Genomic DNA, 14,720 nt, shown 5'->3' with positions numbered 1-14,720 from the left:
TTGATTCTGCTGTTTATCACAAATCACAAACATGTTGATTGTGGTCATTCGCCTCTGATGTAAATAAATTTGAGCCCACAAATAAATACGAATGTCCTGGATGAAAGTCAAATCAATCTGCTTTTATGTTAAACAAACAATCTGTTGAAACTTTTTATTATCTCTGACTCAAGTCCATTCCTTTCGAATGGCTCTCCCTCTCCCCTGTCTCCTCCATCCTGACCCCCAACAAAAAGTGTGATGAAGTCATGGAGCTTCTTTGTTACTAGGATTGAGCCAACCCATTCAGCTGTCCCTGCTGCTTCCCTCTCTTCCACCCTCCCACTGAGCCAAACTAATGTATCTAAAGCCTCTCCCTGTCTGAGCCTTGAACCTGCATCTTTCAACAGTTTCTTTCCTGTCTTGGCCCTGACTCTATTTTCATTAAATTACTGACCATCCAACTTCCCCATATTGGCTGATATTGTTAATGATTCTCTCCCTCTCTTCTGGTTTTGTTCCTCTCACTTTTAAATACACAAACATCACCCTTTATGAAAAAAACCCTTTGATCCCACTTTGCTTGCAAATTATGGCCCCATCTCCAGTCTCCCTTTCCTCTCCAAAGTCTTTGAACTTGGTGTCTCCCAAGGATATATACTTTTGGTCTCCTATTTGGGCAGCAAGGTGGCATGGTGGATCGCACTGCTGCCTCACAGATCCAGGCACCTGAGTTCAATTTCAGTCTCTGTGGAGTTTGCACATTCTTTCTGAGTTTGTGTGGATTTCCTCCGTGTGCTCCGGTTTCTTCCACACTCCAAAGATGTGCAGGCTAGGTGGAATGGCCATGCTAAATGTATGGGATTACGGGTATAGGGTGGGGAGAGGGACAGCAGATTTCCTTCCCCAGAGGACATTAGTGAGCAATCAGCAATTGGCCGTGCTAAAATTGCCCCTTAGTGTCCTGGGATGTGTAGATTAGAGGGATTAGTGGGTAAAATATGTAGGGATATAGGGCCTGGGTGGGATTGTGGTCGGTGCAGACTCGATGGGCCGAATGGCCTCTTTCTGTACTGTAGGGTTTCTATGGTTTCATGGTCAGAGCATTGCCCTGGGTCTCTGGATTACTGTGCTAGTGACAATATCACTATGCCACTGCCTCCTCAATGTACACACATAGGAAAAGGCCATTCACCTGCTCCGTGTGGGAAAGAATTTATGCATCCAATTTGAAGGGCTGTGATCACAATAACCTCAGACCTCCGGACTATTTTGTTTGTGGTGGATATTTAGTAAGGACACTACCTACAACTGTTGTGGAGAATCAAAGACACAGCTCCAGTCTGATAAAGACCTTGTTCATTTAACGACCTGATCACATAAACCCCAGTGTAATCTAACAGGTCTTTCACAGTTCTATTGGACACGACCTCTCACCTGACAAGTACATGGGATTCTTTCATATTGAAACATCCCAGATAAGTGATAACTATGAAGATTCAGAATATGAATGCCTTTTTGTAATTCCAACATTCATCCACTCTTGACCATAAGACATAGGAGCAGAATTAGGCCACTTGGCCCATCGAGTCTGCTCTGCCATTCAATCATGGCTGATATTTTCCTCATCCCCAGTCTCCTGCCTTTTCCCCATAACCCCTGATCCCCTTATTAATCAAGAACCTATCTATCTCTGTGGAAGCCACTCAATGACCTGGCCTCCACAGCCTTCTGTGGCGAAGAGTTCCAACAGATTCACCACTCTCTGGCTGAAGAAATTCCTCCTAATCTCTGTTTTAAAGGATCGTCCCTTTAGTCTGAGGTTGTGCCCTGGAGTATTCTGGTTAACACACTGGAATACTCCCTTGGCCCTTCAGGATAATGTCACTGCAGTATATGGGATCTGCAGAAACATTCAATTAAATTCTACCAGCCACCTGGTATGCTTAACTGTGGAAACCCTTTTCCATTAAGGTCTCAGATTACTACAGCAGATATGCATTGTTCTGACTCGACCAGCCGGGCTGTGGAATTAGTTGGATAGATCTTCCAGAGAGCCAGCAGAGACAAAATGGGCCAAATGGTTTCTATTTATGCTGTATCATTCTCTAAAAGGGTGAGTATTCAGTATCAGTGACAGAGAGAAGAACCAGTGACTGTGCGATTGAACCCAGCCAGAATCAGCACCATAAAGGGAGGAGTGAGGGGGAAACGGTATAAAAGCTTTGAAACCATTGCATGGTCCTGCAGCAGAACTTTGAGAACTAGAGCACAGCATATCATCAATTCTCAATATTTCAGTCATTTACCTTTATGCTGCAACTGTACAGGACCTTGGTGAGACCACATTTGGAATATTGTGTGCAGTTCTGGTCACCTCACTATAAGAAGGATGTGGAAGCGCTGGAAAGAGTGCAGAGGAGATTTACCAGGATGCTGCCTGGTTTGGAGGGTAGGTCTTATGAGGAAAGGTTGAGGGAGCTAGGGCTGTTCTCTCTGGAGCGGAGGAGGCTGAGGGGAGACTTAATAGAGGTTTATAAAATGATGAAGGGGATAGATAGAGTGAACGTTCAAAGACTATTTCCTCGGGTGGATGGAGCTATTACAAGGGGGCATAACTATAGGGTTCATGATGGGAGATATAGGAAGGATATCAGAGGTAGGTTCTTTACGCAGAGAGTGGTTGGGGTGTGGAATGGACTGCCTGCAGTAATAGTGGAGTCAGACACTTTAGGAACATTTAAGCGGTTATTGGATAGGCACATGGAGCACACCAGGATGATAGGGAGTGGGATAGCTTGATCTTGGTTTCAGATAAAGCTCGGCACAACATCGTGGGCCGAAGGGCCTGTTCTGTGCTGTACTGTTCTATGTTCTAAATGCTAACAATGCTATTTTGAATTAACTGTATGAAGTTTCAATGGCGTTTATTGCCCAGCATTCGCTGCGGGTGTGAAAGTGCCCTATTCACTCCACAGGAGCCCAGTACGCAGGCGCAGCGCTGTATCTGGAGCATGCGCAGTGTCACTTTGCTCGGAGCCCGCGAGTCCGGGAGACACTTGTTTCAAGGGGTGAGAATCGGTGGGACGGCGGGAGGAATGAAGCCGGGACTCGGGGTGGGGAGGGAACAGAGGCTTCATAAACATCTGCTGTAGGCCGCAAGATCTGAATAAGAGCCTTCCGGTCCCGGCTTTGCAGCTCCGTGGATTTTATCCGGGATCAGGCGCGGTGCCGCGGCTGCCATCTTTGTTTAGCGGGGAGCAGAGCGCATGCGCGGCCAGTGGGCGGGGTTTCAGGATTTGGGTGACCAGGAGAGACAATGTTTGAGTCATTGACTGACAGGCCGGGTTCATGGATGCTGCCTTTCACCTTCTCAATTTGGAGCGGCGGCTCGCCGTCTTTTATACACTTTGATCATACAGACATTAGCGGTTACTTCGTCATTAGCTTTGGGTGGTTACCTGTACTTAGCCAATTGGGCTCCCCTCGCAATAATTGACCTCCAATCACATTCCTTCAAAAACAACCGTTAACAGAAACCCACAACTTATTGTTTCAGTTCACCTTTATCTTAAGCTAAGCTGACCATCTGGACCTCGCGGTCTGGTTTTTTTTGTCTGTTCCGTATTTTTTATACAATAACAGGATGTAGCTCAAAGGTTAGTTCGTTATTTAGTCAGCAACAGAATGATCTTTGTTAACCACAGGATAAGTGCTGGGCACAGCCAGTCCCGTACGCATTCACTTTCAAAGGTCGCAGTCTTAGTTTCACTCCAACACTCATCTCATTTATCTAAAATCCAACGAGCATAGATGCACCCTGCCTAACCTTTCCTCAAAAAACAGACCCCTTCATGCCCAAAATCAGCGAGTGAACCTTGTCTGAATTGCTTCCAATGTAAGTATATTCCATCTTAAGTAATCTTATGCTCGAAAACAGGAGGGGAGAATGTTATGGATTTATATTCAGGTCTGACAAATGACTGTTGGGGGTGACACAGTGGTTAGCAGTTCTGTCTGAAAGCGCCAGAGACCCGGTTCAATTCCAGCCTCGGGTGATTGTCTGTATGGAGTTTGCACATTCTCCCTCTGTCTGTGTGGGTTTCCTCTGGGTGCTCTGGTTTCCTCCCACACTCCAAAGAGTGGGTTGATCGACCGTGCTAAAGTGTCCCTTTGTGTCCCAAGATGAGGGGGAAGGAAAGGATTAGTGATGTACGTACATCAGGTTACAGGGATAGGGCCTGAGTAAAGGTGCTCTGTTAGAAACTTGGTGCAGACTCGATGGGCTAAAAGGCCTCCTTCTGCACTGCAGAGATTCTGTGATTTTGGAATTTCCTTTTACAGATGGTTAGAAGAAGAGGATTTTGACAGCAATCTCAAACCCCCCAAAAAATGTGTATTTCTTAATTTCAAGCCACAATTGACACATGACTCTTGTAATCTCCTTTTGCAGGGAGTTAGAGTGGGCCAAGCCTGAGGCAGCTGTCGTATATATATTTATAGAGAGAGAATAGACTAACATTTTGAGTCTGGATGACCCTTTGTCAGAACAAGGGTCATCCAGACTTTAAATGTTGGCTCTACTCTCTCTCCACAGATGCTGTCAGACCTGCTGACATTTTCCAGCATTTTCTGTTTTTGTTTTTTCCAATATCCGCAACATTTTGCCTTTATCTGTATTTATATATCCAAATGTGCTATGTTAACAAAATGGACAGTTACTAACCGAAATATAAAGCATCATGTGATTTAGCTGACTTGACCATATTCCTATAGTTATTCAGTCATTAAAGACACAGTCATGGAGCATTAAACTTGCCTCGCAGGGCCCCTTGTGTCAACACACAGGCAGCTGCTTTGTGAGACTGCGAGCAGCACAGACAAGTCAGAGATAAGAGTGTCCTGAGAAGAGAGATTCATTTTGAAGGCTCAGGGACGGTTGATAAGATGTAGGAATTCTAGATTCTAATGAACATTCTTTCTCTCTCAATCCCCAAAAGCTGTGAATCTCCATCCCACACACTCTCCCTCCATTCTCACTCTGCTGTATCTAATATTCACCCTCCCAATTCTCCTGAAGGTGCTGATTGAGGCTGATTGACAGATCCATGCTCACTGCTTCCTGTCCACCACACACAAATCATAAGAAACAGGAGCTGCAGTTGGCCATTCAGCCCATCGAACTGCCTCAACCATTCATTGAGAATTGGCTGATCTACCGCAGCATCATTTCCCACGCTATCCCCCAGATTGAGAGAGAATAGAGCCAATGTTTCGAGTCTGGAGAGAGGAAAGAATGTTCCATAGAAACTAGAATTATGTGTTCTGAATTTCTATCCTGCACTGATACTGATGATCTCTGTAAACTTGTTTTACAGGATACTGAAAGAGGAATCACAGGCCGAAATCTCAAACGTCACATCTCGATCTGACAGAGTCACATTCCTTGGGACCTGAATATCATCGGCCTTTGAATCAAGGAGAAATGGTTGTCCGGTCTGATGACTTGAAAAGATTTCAAACATCAGTGTGACTGGAAAAGAGCCAACACGCTGCCACACTGGAGTGAGTGTGTTCCAGTGCACTGAGCTTGAACCAGTTACACAGCCTGAATAAATATCACACCATTCACAGCAGGGGGAGACTGTTCTGTGTGTGGACGAGTCTTCAACTGAAGAGAGAGGCAAGGACACCTGCACCATGGAGAAACCATGGAAATGTGGGGACTGTGGGAAGAGATACAAATACCCATCTGAGCTGGAAGCTCATTGGCGCAGCCACACTGGGGAGAGACCATTTACTTGCTCTCAGTGTGGGAAGGGATTCAGTCAACCATCCCACCTGCAGACACACCAGCGAATTCACACTGGGGAGGGGCCCTTCACCTGCTGTCAGTGTGGGAAGGGATTCACTCAGTTATCCAGCCTGCAGAGACACCAGCGAGTTCATACTGGGGAGAGACCATTCACCTGCTCTCAGTGTGAGAAGGGATTCACTCGGTTATCCAACCTGCAGAGACACCAGCGAGTTCACACTGGGGAGAGGCCATTCACCTGCCCTCAGTGTGGGAAGGGGTTCACTGATTTATCCACCCTGCAGACACACCAGCGAGTTCACACTGGGGAGAGGCCGTTCACCTGCTGTCAGTGTGGGAAGGGATTCACTCGGTTATCCACCCTGCGGATACACCAGCGAGTTCACACTGGAGAGAGACCATTCACCTGCTCTCAGTGTGGGAAAGGATTCATTGATTTATCCACCCTGCGGAGACACCAGCGAGTTCACACTGGGGAGAGGCCGTTCACCTGCTGTCAGTGTGGGGAGGGATTCACTCGGTTATCCACCCTGCGGATACACCAGCGAGTTCACACTGGGGAGAGACCGTTCACCTGCTCTCAGTGTGGGAAAGGATTCATTGATTTATCCGTCCTGCGGAGACACCAGCGAGTTCACACTGGGGAGAGGCCATTCAACTGCTCTCAGTGTGGGAAGGGGTTCAGTCAATTATCTGACCTGCAGCGACACCAGCGCATTCACACTGGGGAGAGGCCATTCACCTGCTCCCAGTGTGGGAAGGGGTTCAGTCAGTTATCCAGCCTGCGGAGACACCAGCGCATTCACACTGGGGAGAGGTCATTCACCTGCTCTTAGTGTGGGAAGGGATTCACTCAGTTGTCCAGCCTGCAGAGACACCAGCGAGTTCACACTGGGGAGAGGCCATTCACCTGCTCTCAGTGTGGGAAGGGATTCAGAGATTCATCCCACCTGCTGAGACACCAACAAGTTCACGAGTGATTCCAGGGGTTGGATTCTGCTGTTATTGTTTCTGCTCTCAATTACATCCAGGATTGCATTTTGTTCATTCTCACAGTTGGTCAATGGGGAGGGTCGGGGGGTTTCTTTCTGCTGGACTGGCTGGTCACATGACTTTGCCTCCAGTGGGCTGATGCTCTTTGAGTCTTGTTGCGAATACCTGGTTTCAGATTTCACACAGATCACCGAGTGACCGGGTGTGAGGAAGTTCAGAGATATTTAGTCAGCATTTCTGTTTGAAACCTCCCAAATGCTCATCCAATTTCCTTTGTAATTGTTTATTGTCTCCACTTCCTCCACCCTCGTAGGCAGCGAGTTCCAGGTCATTACCATTCGCTGCATCAAAATATTCTTCCTCACATTCCCCCCTTCCACTCTGACCCGAAACCATAAATCTGTGACCCCCCTCGTCCTTGTCCCATCAGCTAATGGGAACAGCTTTTCTTTGTCCACCTTATCTAAACCTGTCAGAATCTTGTCCACCTCTATCAAATCTCCCCTGAACCTCCTTTGCTCCAAGGGGAACAACCTCAGCCTGACATTGACAATAAAGAACAAACTAACAGAATATGTTAATACCTGAAATCAAATGGGAATGTTTAATTTCTGTTTTAAAGATATTGTGAATATATTGTCCCGTACAATAAAGGGATTTGAATAACTCAGCTTGAGTGCAGTTGAATGAAATGTATCAATCTCGCATCCACCCACAGTCTAGAGGAAGTGTGGAATGTGTAGCTGGAAATCCCTCCCTAACAGCACTGTGGGTGTACTTACACCTCAGGCATTGTAGCAGTTCAGGAAGGCAGTGTTGGGGTTGACCACGGCCGAGGCAGCTACATACAGCCACATATTCTGTTATAATTGAAGGACTGCAGATTGAATGTGAGGCATTATGGGACTGGACTATCTTGACCACATTCCTGTTACTGCTCAGTTTCTGCAATCACGGACCATTAAAGCTGCATAGCAGGGCCCCAACAGAGGACCTGGTGAGAATATTTACTCAGAATGAGTTAGAATTAAACTTATTCCAGGATCGGCAGGTGTTCAGTGGCTGAGATTCCCGAATCTGTAAAAAGGGGGTCTGACCAATCAACAAACAGTGGTCGGTAGTTAGTTAAGAAGCGTTCTCATGTATTGTTTAAATTATTTTATCATAAATTTGTGATCAGAACTGTGAGGGACTTGTAACCCAATAGTTGTTGAATTGACGGTAAACTCCAAGTAGCACTGGACTGAAAAGGGGGTCTGACCAAGAAGTGAAGTGATCTCAGGCATTGTTTAAATTACATCATCATTGGCCAACTTCCCCTTTGTGATGTCACAGCGGAGCCATCTTTGAATCAGCCAATAGGAATCACTCTGCTCCGCGGTGACGTCTCCGGGTTCCAGTGCTCAGGCCCGGGCGCGCGGACCCGGGAGCCCCGCCCCCACCCATAGTTCCCCTCCCCCTACACCACATCGAGCCAAGGTTTCCAGGCAACCGGCTGACGGCTCCGGCCAGAGCGAGAAGCCGCTCAGTGATCTCCCCCTCCCCCCGGCCCGGGACTGCGCAGGTCCAAGGGAGGGGGATGCTGAGAATTGCAGGGCAGATCCCACCCCCTGACCTGAGGTGTTGACCAATGGGAAGAGTTGGAGGACTGGAAGGACACTGGTCCTCCAGCTGATCAGAGCACCGGCTTTGCGTGAATGAAGATTGAGCTTCAGACAGACTCAAACTTCCTCCTGTCTCCAACATCTGTGAGTAAAACACTTTATTTTCTCCCCCTTTCCATTTCTTTTCTCATTCTGGGGGAAATTGGGGACTTGCAGCAACTGAAGGCAATGGAAGTGAATCCAGGGAGGGTGCAGACTCTGGAAAGGTTGGCCCAGGGCTCTGTCTCTTAAAGACATTGACATCCTTTGCTCCCTCAGTTTGACACATTTATTTGTCTATCTAAAAGGATGGTCTCTTTCCTAATGTTCACAATTAAATGGCTGGTTTCCCCAGGGGATGGCTGACATTTAAGGGGACAGTAAATTAATATCGGACAGAGATATGTCCAATGTTGTTGTATCAGACAGGTTTATTCCTGGTCCTGCAATAAATACATTTATCATTCCAATCTTGTCATATTGTATTGTAGCTACATTATATATTTCCAGTTATAGAGTCATTACAGCACAGAAGGAGTCCATTGGACAACTCGAGTCCATACCGACTCTCACAGTAACTTCATAGATTGTTTGCACTTTTTTCATGATTTTCAAGTGACTTAATTGCAGTGTTAATGTAAGCCTCCTGTGACACTAATTAATAAACAATCAAAACTAAACTATAAACCGCCTTGGTGAACACTTACTCGAAGATCAGAGGCTGAATGCCCTTGATCTTCGGGTAAATGTTCTCCAAGGCGGCCTTCAAGACTCACGACCGTGCAGAATCGCTGAGCAGAAAGTTCCGCACACATGAGGACGGTCTCAACCACGATCTTGGGTTCACGTCACACTATCTGTAACCCCCACAACTTGCTGGGCTTGCAAAATCTCACTAACTGTCCTGGCTTGAGACAATTCAGTAAGAAGTTTAACAACACCAGGTTAAAGTCCAACAGGTTTATTTGGTCACAAAAGCCACACAAGCTTTCGGAGCTCTAAGCCCCTTCTTCAGGTGAGTGGGAATTCTGTTCACAAACAGGGCATATAAAGACACAGACTCAATTTACATGAATAATGGTTGGAATGTGAATACTTACAACTAATCAAGTCTTTAAGATACAAACAACGTGAGACAATTGAGACAACATTGAGACAATTCACACCTCTTTAACCTGTGCTTAACCCTCTCTCCACTCACATTGTACCTGGAAAGACTTGATTACCTGTTAAGACTCGCATTCCAACTATTATCTTATAATGGAGTTTGTGTCTATATATGCCCTGTTTGCGAACCAAATCCTGCACACAGCTGATGAAGGAGCAGTGCTCCGAAAGCTCCTGCTACTAATAAACCTGTTGGACTTTAACCTGGTGTTGTGAAACTTCTTTCTTAGACTGGGTGTCTACCCCAGTCCAACGCCGACATCTTCACATCCAGGACAGGAAGCAGTGAGTATGGATCGGTCAATCAGCCTGAATCAGCACCTTTCGAAGAATTGGTAGGGTGAATATTAGATACAGCAGAGTGAGAATGGAGGGAGAGTGTGTGGGATGGAGATTTACAGCTTTTGGGGAATGAGAGAGGAAAGAATGTTCCATAGAAACGAGAATTGTCTGTTCTGAATTTCTAGCCTGTACTAACACTGATGAATTTTATAAACTCCATTTGCAGGATAGATTTGCAGAAGGTGAGGATTTACAGGCAGAAATTTCAAATCAAACAACACATCAAGACCTGACAGAGTTATTCATTTGATCAGGACCTGAATATCATTGGCCTTTGAATCTAAAAGGAGAAATCTTTTTCTGTTCTGTCTGCTTCAGAATTATTTTTTTAACATAAATGTAACTGAAAAATCACTGAGACACAGATACACCCGAGTGAGTGTGTTCCAGTGTACTGTGTGGGAAGAGATTTAACCAGTTACACAGCCTGAAAATACATCGCAGCATTTACAGCGGGGAGAGACTGTACCCGTGTTCTGTGTGAGATTTAACTCATTGTTTAACCTGGAGAGTCACAAGGACACCCGCACCAGGGGGAAACTGTGTAAATGTGGGGACTGTGGGAGGCGATTCAGGATCCCATCACGGCTGGAATCTCATCGACACATTCACACTGGGGAGCGGCCATTCACCTGCTCTGTGTGCGGGAAGGGATTCACTCAGTTATCCAGCCTGCAGAGTCACAATCTCACTCACACCAATGAGGGATCCTTTAAATGCTCTGACTGTAGGATTGGCTTCAAAACCTCTGGAGAACCAGTGTCCCACCAGGTGTCACACTGAGGAGAGACCGTTCAGCTGCTCTCACTGCACAAAGAGGTTTAAAAGCTCATCCAATCTGCAGAGACACCAACGAGTTCACACGGGGGAGAGACCATTCACCTGTTCTGACTGTGGGAAGGGATTCACTCAGTTCTCCCACCTGCTGAGTCATAATCTCACTCACACCAATGAGAGACCCTTTAAATGTTCTGACTGTGGGAGCAGATTCAAAAGCTCTGGAGAACTGGTGTCCCACCAGCGAGTTCACACTGGGGAGAGACCATTCACCTGCTCTGTGTGTGGAAAGGGATTCACTCAGTCATCCAGCCTGCTCAGACACAATCTCGCTCACACCAATCTGAGGCCTTTCAAATGCTCTGACTGTGGAAGTGGCTTCAAAAGCTCTGGAGAGCTGATGTCCCACCAGCGCATTCACACTGAGGAGAGACCGTTCAGCTGCTCTCACTGCTCAAAGAGATTTAGAATATCTTCAGCACTGCTGAAACACCAGTGAGTTCACAGTGGGGAGCTGCTCTCAGTGTGGGAAGGGATTCACTGAGTCATCCAACCCATGGGTACTTCAGTGAGTTCACACTGGGCAGAGGCTGGTCACCTGCTCTGACTGTGATTCACTCAGTCAGCAAACTTGGTGAAACACCAGTGAGTTCACAAGTGATTACAGTTCTGGGATTATTCTTGTGAATCTTTCTTGCCCCTTCTCCAGTGCCTCTATTTCCTTTTTCTAAATGGAGATCACAAATAGAACGTAGAACAGTACAGCACAGGAACAGACCCTTCAGCCCACGATGTTGCGTTAAACATGATGCCAAATTCAACTAATCCCTTCTGCCTGCTCTTGGTCCATATTCCTCTATTCCTTACAAATTCATGTGCTTATCTAAAAGCCCCTATTGTATCTGCCTCCACCACCACTCCTGGCAGTACAGGGAATCCCAGTAACTCTTTCCTCCCCAGCTGTTGCTAAACCTCAGACTCTGCCTGTCATTCTGCTAATTAACCCAGAACCCCTTCCACACCATTTGTTAGTGGGTTTCTCCGACAAGGTGGCAATTATACTCCGGAAACCAATGTCACAGTATAAAGGTAAAACTTTATTAAAAACCAGTGATCAATGGGAGAAATTATATTGATGATCTCAGATACAGAATACCCAGACCGTTCTAATGGAATCATAAGACCATAAGATATAGGAGCAGAATTAGGCCATTTGGCCCATCGAATCTGCTCTGCCATTCAATCATGGCTGATCTGATTCTTGTCCCCCTTCTTCTGTCTTCTCCCTGTAACCCTTGATCCAGCGATTAATCAAGAACCTGCGTATCTCTGTCTTAAAGACACTCAATGACCTGGTCTTCACAGCTCTCCTTCCAAAGATTCACCACTCTGGCTGAAGAAATTCCTCCTCATCTGTTTTAAAGGATCATCCCTTCACTCTGAGGTTGTGCCCTCGAGTTCTACACTCTCCCACTAGTGGAAACATCCTCTCCACGTCCACTCTCTCCAGGCCTCTCAGTATTCTGTAAGTTTCAATTAAATCCCCCCCCCCCTCATCCTTCCAAACTCCAATGAGTACAGACCCAGAGTCCTCAACCGTTCCTCATACGACAAGCTCTTCATTCCAGGGATCATTCTTGTGAACCTCCTCTGGATCCTTTCTAAGGCCAGCACATCCTTCCTTAGATAAGGGGCCCAAAACTGCTCACAATACTCCAAATGGAGTCTGACCAGAGCCTTAGACAGCCTCAGAAGTACATCCCTGCTCTTGTATTCTAGCCCTCTCGACATGAATGCTAACATTGCATTTGCCTTCCAAACTGTCAACTGAACCTGCATGTTAACCTTAAGAGAGTCCTGAACCAGAACTTGCAAGTCCCTTTGTGCTTCTGATTTCCTAAGTATTTCCCCAGACCACAATCCCATCAGGGCCTATCCCCATAATATCACTTATTTACCCTGCTCGTTCCGCTGACATGAAGGGACAATTTACTATGGCCAATCAACCTAACCTGCCAATCTTGGACTGAGGGAAGAAACTGGAGCACCTGGAGGAAACCCACACAGACATGGGGAAAATGTACAAACTCCACACAGACAGTCACCCAAGGCCAGAATTGAACCCGAGTCCTTGGCGCTGTGAGGCAGCAGTGCTAACCACTGTGACACCATGCCACCCTTTATTCTTCAGTGCAGTTCCACCGTGTACTGTCGGATGTCAGTTCCTTCACAATTTACAAACCACCTCTGCAATCTCACATTCCAATTCCTTCCTTAACCCTCTGTTGGAGTCTCACGCTCATAAGCCATCTTCACACATGTCCCTCCCTGTTAAACGTTGCCTCTCATTTTATTTTTAACCAGACAGTGTTCTTTTGTCATGCTTGTTGGCATCTCTTTTCCCTCTCCAACAAATCATTGTTTTACATTTGTGGAAGGTTTATCAGGTCTTTTAGGATTGTGCTATGTTTTTTACCAATCAGTTTCATCATCCTAGATTCCACTTTCTTACAAAGGAAGCACCATTAAATAATTCTGGAAGAATCTTCAGAAGAAAGTCAAAAGTCAGAGTCAAAGGGGTTCTTCATCTCAATGTCTTTGCTTATTTCCCCCTGTACAGTCCCAATGTCTCAGATGATGGCCAGATTATCAAATTCAGTTCTCTCAAATAGTTCATAGACAAAGAAACAAATATCTCCAAGAGAAAACTGTCACCTCATTCATCTCATCTGGACTTCCCTTTCACTCAAATCTTCATAAACACCCAAATATATGGATTGCTTTAAACTACACTTTCAGGAGTTCTGGAGAATCTTTGGAGTCAAATAAATCATTAAGTATTCTCATAACATATTTTAACAGAAACCGAACATTTCTGTTTGATTCCAGGCATTATCAATTTTGTTCTTTCCCTTAAACACCAGGTAATTTCCATTTTAAATGCTTGAAATAGCAACCCATGTCAGATATTTATCAATTCTAATCTCAAAAGCAGGCTTGTTGGCTTTCTGAAAGGTAAAGTCTTTTATTCTTTGCTTTAATTCTCAAAACTGCGGCCTTCACTCGGATTGTTTGTGAGTGAAACCGTCATCACCTGTTTAAAAAAAAAATCCATCTGGCTCTGGCCAAGATCCCAGTGAGTTAATATGTCCAATCACAGGTTACATTGAAAAACAAAGGCTGTTTGGAGATTTATAAAAATCAACTGTCTGCTGAAAGGGTTAACTTCTCTGTGGAACCGAGAGAGGCGGGGAGTGGGCAGAGGAAACTTGGCAACTGCATCAACTTACATAATTTAAAAAACTTCTCTTGTGTTATTTTCTTCAATTTTGCTCAAATTTCATCTCTTTTGTCTGTCTTTTTTGTAAATGCCAATTTCCAATATTTGCTACTTAATCAAAGTTGAAAGAAATACTTTGTGAAATGTGTTGTTAACCAAATCTCAACAATTTTAACTCAGATGTTTTGGAAAGTTGGAACTGGTTTGCTGCCAAACTGCAGCCTTATCTTTGTGTTTTGGGAGCAAATTGGCCTTCACAATTCTAACCTTGAACAACTTAATTTCTTTCACATTTTAGTACAGTCTGAATTTATTTCAAACAGAAACACACGGCAGTTCAAATTAAATTAATTTTTATTCCCTTTCCAAACTAATTCTTCGAATCTATGATACTTGCAAAAAACACGCTGCTTTAAGAATTCCTTCAACTGGGCAAACCAACTTGGAGTAAGGGTTGTGGATCATGATGGTGCAGAAGTCATGGCTAACCTCATACACCGGTATTTCCTTATCACACAGGAGAGGCAGAGGAGAGGGGGGAGTGCTTTCAGTGGCCTTGGTTTTGGAGAAAACAACTACATCTGCTCGCTGGTGACTGATTTGTGTCTCAGGTTGTTTGATTTTAGCTAAACACGGGGAGTGGTCTGCTTCAGGGGAGGTGTCACTTTGTGGCTGAATTCACTTCCTCAATGTCCCCATGGCATTTTCTAACTCTTCACTTGAT

General features: G+C 45.4%; 1 protein-coding gene across 1 annotated transcript; it reads left to right on the top strand.

Moving 5' to 3' along the window:
- Positions 1 to 5,679: 5,679 nt before the first annotated feature.
- On the top strand, positions 5,680 to 7,450 carry LOC144483169 (uncharacterized). The gene has a single exon (XM_078201965.1). The coding sequence runs from the start codon at positions 5,680 to 5,682 to the stop codon at positions 6,628 to 6,630; it is 951 nt and encodes a 316-aa protein (XP_078058091.1). The 3' UTR covers positions 6,631 to 7,450.
- The last annotated feature ends 7,270 nt before the right edge of the window (positions 7,451 to 14,720 follow it).

Source organism: Mustelus asterias, unplaced genomic scaffold (genome assembly GCF_964213995.1).
Source record: "Mustelus asterias unplaced genomic scaffold, sMusAst1.hap1.1 HAP1_SCAFFOLD_47, whole genome shotgun sequence".
Classification (NCBI taxonomy): domain Eukaryota; kingdom Metazoa; phylum Chordata; class Chondrichthyes; order Carcharhiniformes; family Triakidae; genus Mustelus; species Mustelus asterias.
The sequence above is the reverse complement of the archived record's forward strand: the minus strand, read 5'-3'. Positions and strand labels throughout refer to the sequence as shown.